At 61.4% G+C, this 1524-nt stretch overlaps 1 protein-coding gene across 1 annotated transcript in view; it reads right to left on the reverse strand.

Annotated features, from left to right (window-relative positions):
- Window positions 1-1517, reverse strand: part of LOC113941899 (collagen alpha-5(IV) chain-like) — a gene marked incomplete at its 3' end in the record, with an annotated part of 2704 nt that extends 1187 nt beyond the window's left edge. The window contains exons 1-5 of the mRNA XM_027633036.1: window positions 1481-1517; window positions 1053-1358; window positions 872-922; window positions 733-795; window positions 427-463 (exon numbers count right to left, since the gene is read on the reverse strand). Of these exons, the coding sequence (XP_027488837.1) occupies window positions 427-463; window positions 733-795; window positions 872-922; window positions 1053-1343 (442 nt within the window). The remainder of the gene's footprint in view (window positions 1-426; window positions 464-732; window positions 796-871; window positions 923-1052; window positions 1359-1480) is intronic.
- Between the last annotated feature and the right edge of the window lie 7 nt (window positions 1518-1524).

Consider the following 1524-nt stretch of genomic DNA (forward strand, 5'->3'; position numbering starts at 1 on the left):
GGGGGGGGTCTCTGATGTCCCAAATTTGGGGGATCCTCGACGTCCTGGGTGTCCCATATTTCGGGGTCCCCCTCCCCATTTTTGGGGTGCCCCCAAATTTTTGGGGTCCTCGATGTCCGGGGGGGTCTCTGATGTCCCAAATTCGGGGGGTCCTCGACGTCCTGGGGGGTCGCAGATTTCGGGGTCCCCCCCCCATTTTCGGGCTCCCAGATTTTGGGGTCTCCCCCATTTTTGGGGTGTCCCCCCCATTTTTGGGGTCCTCGATGTCCATGGGGGGGTCTCTGATGTCCCAAATTTGGGGGGTCCTCCATGTCCAGGGGGGGTCCTCGATGTCCTGGGGGGGTCACAGATTTCGGGGTCCCCCCCATTTTCGGGCTCCTGGATTTCGGGGTCCCCCTCCCCAATTTTTGGGGGTGTCCCCCCCATTTTTGGGGTCCTCGATGTCCTGGGGGGGGTCTCTGATGTCCCAAATTTGGGGTATCCTCCATGTCCTGGGGGGCCCCACTGATGTCCTGGGGGTCCCAGATTTTGGGGTCCCCCCCATTTTTTGGGGTCCCCTCCCCATTTTTGGGGTCCTCGATGTCCATGGGGGGGTCTCTGATGCCCCAAATTTGGGGGATCCTCCATGTCCTGGGGGGTCCTCGATGTCCTGGGGGGGTCGCAAATTTCGGGGTCCCCCCCATTTTCTGGCTCCCAGATTTTGGGGTCCCCCCCATTTTTGGGGTCCTCGATGTCCGGGGGGGTCTCTGATGCCCCAAATTTGGGGGGGTCCTCGACGTCCTGGGGGTCCCAGATTTTGGAGTCCCCCTCCCCAATTTTCGGGGTGTCCCCCCCATTTTTGGGGTCCTCGATGTCCTGGGGGGTCGCAGATTTTGGGGTCCCCCCCATTTTCAGGCTCCCAGATTTCGGGGTCCCCCCCATTTTCGGGGTCCCACTCCCCATTTTTGGGGTCCTCGATGTCCTGGGGGGTCCCAGATTTTGGGGTTCCCCCTCATTTTCAGGGTCCCACTCCCCATTTTTGGGGTCCTCGATGTCCTGGGGGGGTCCCAGATTTTGGGGTCCCCCTCCCCATTTTTGGGGTCCTCGATGTCCATGGGGGGGTCTCTGATGCCCCAAATTCGGGGGGTCCTCGACGTCCTGGGGGTCACAGATTTCGGGGTCCCCCCCCCCATTTTCGGGCTCCCAGATTTTGGGGTCTCCCCCATTTTTGGGGTGTCCCCCCCATTTTTGGGGTCCTCGATGTCCATGGGGGGGTCTCTGATGTCCCAAATTTGGGGGGTCCTCCATGTCCAGGGGGGGTCCTCGATGTCCTGGGGGGTCACAGATTTCGGGGTCCCCCCCATTTTCGGGCTCCTGGATTTCGGGGTCCCCCTCCCCAATTTTCGGGGTGTCCCCCCCATTTTTGGGGTCCTCGATGTCCATGGGGGGGGTCTCTGATGTCCCAAATTTGGGGGGTCCTCCATGTCCTGGGGGGCCCCACTGATGTCCTGGGGGTCCCAGATTTTGGGGTCCCCCCCATTTTTT

This window comes from Corapipo altera, unplaced genomic scaffold, assembly GCF_003945725.1.
Source record: "Corapipo altera isolate COAL_440 unplaced genomic scaffold, ASM394572v1 49162, whole genome shotgun sequence".
Lineage (NCBI taxonomy): Eukaryota > Metazoa > Chordata > Aves > Passeriformes > Pipridae > Corapipo > Corapipo altera.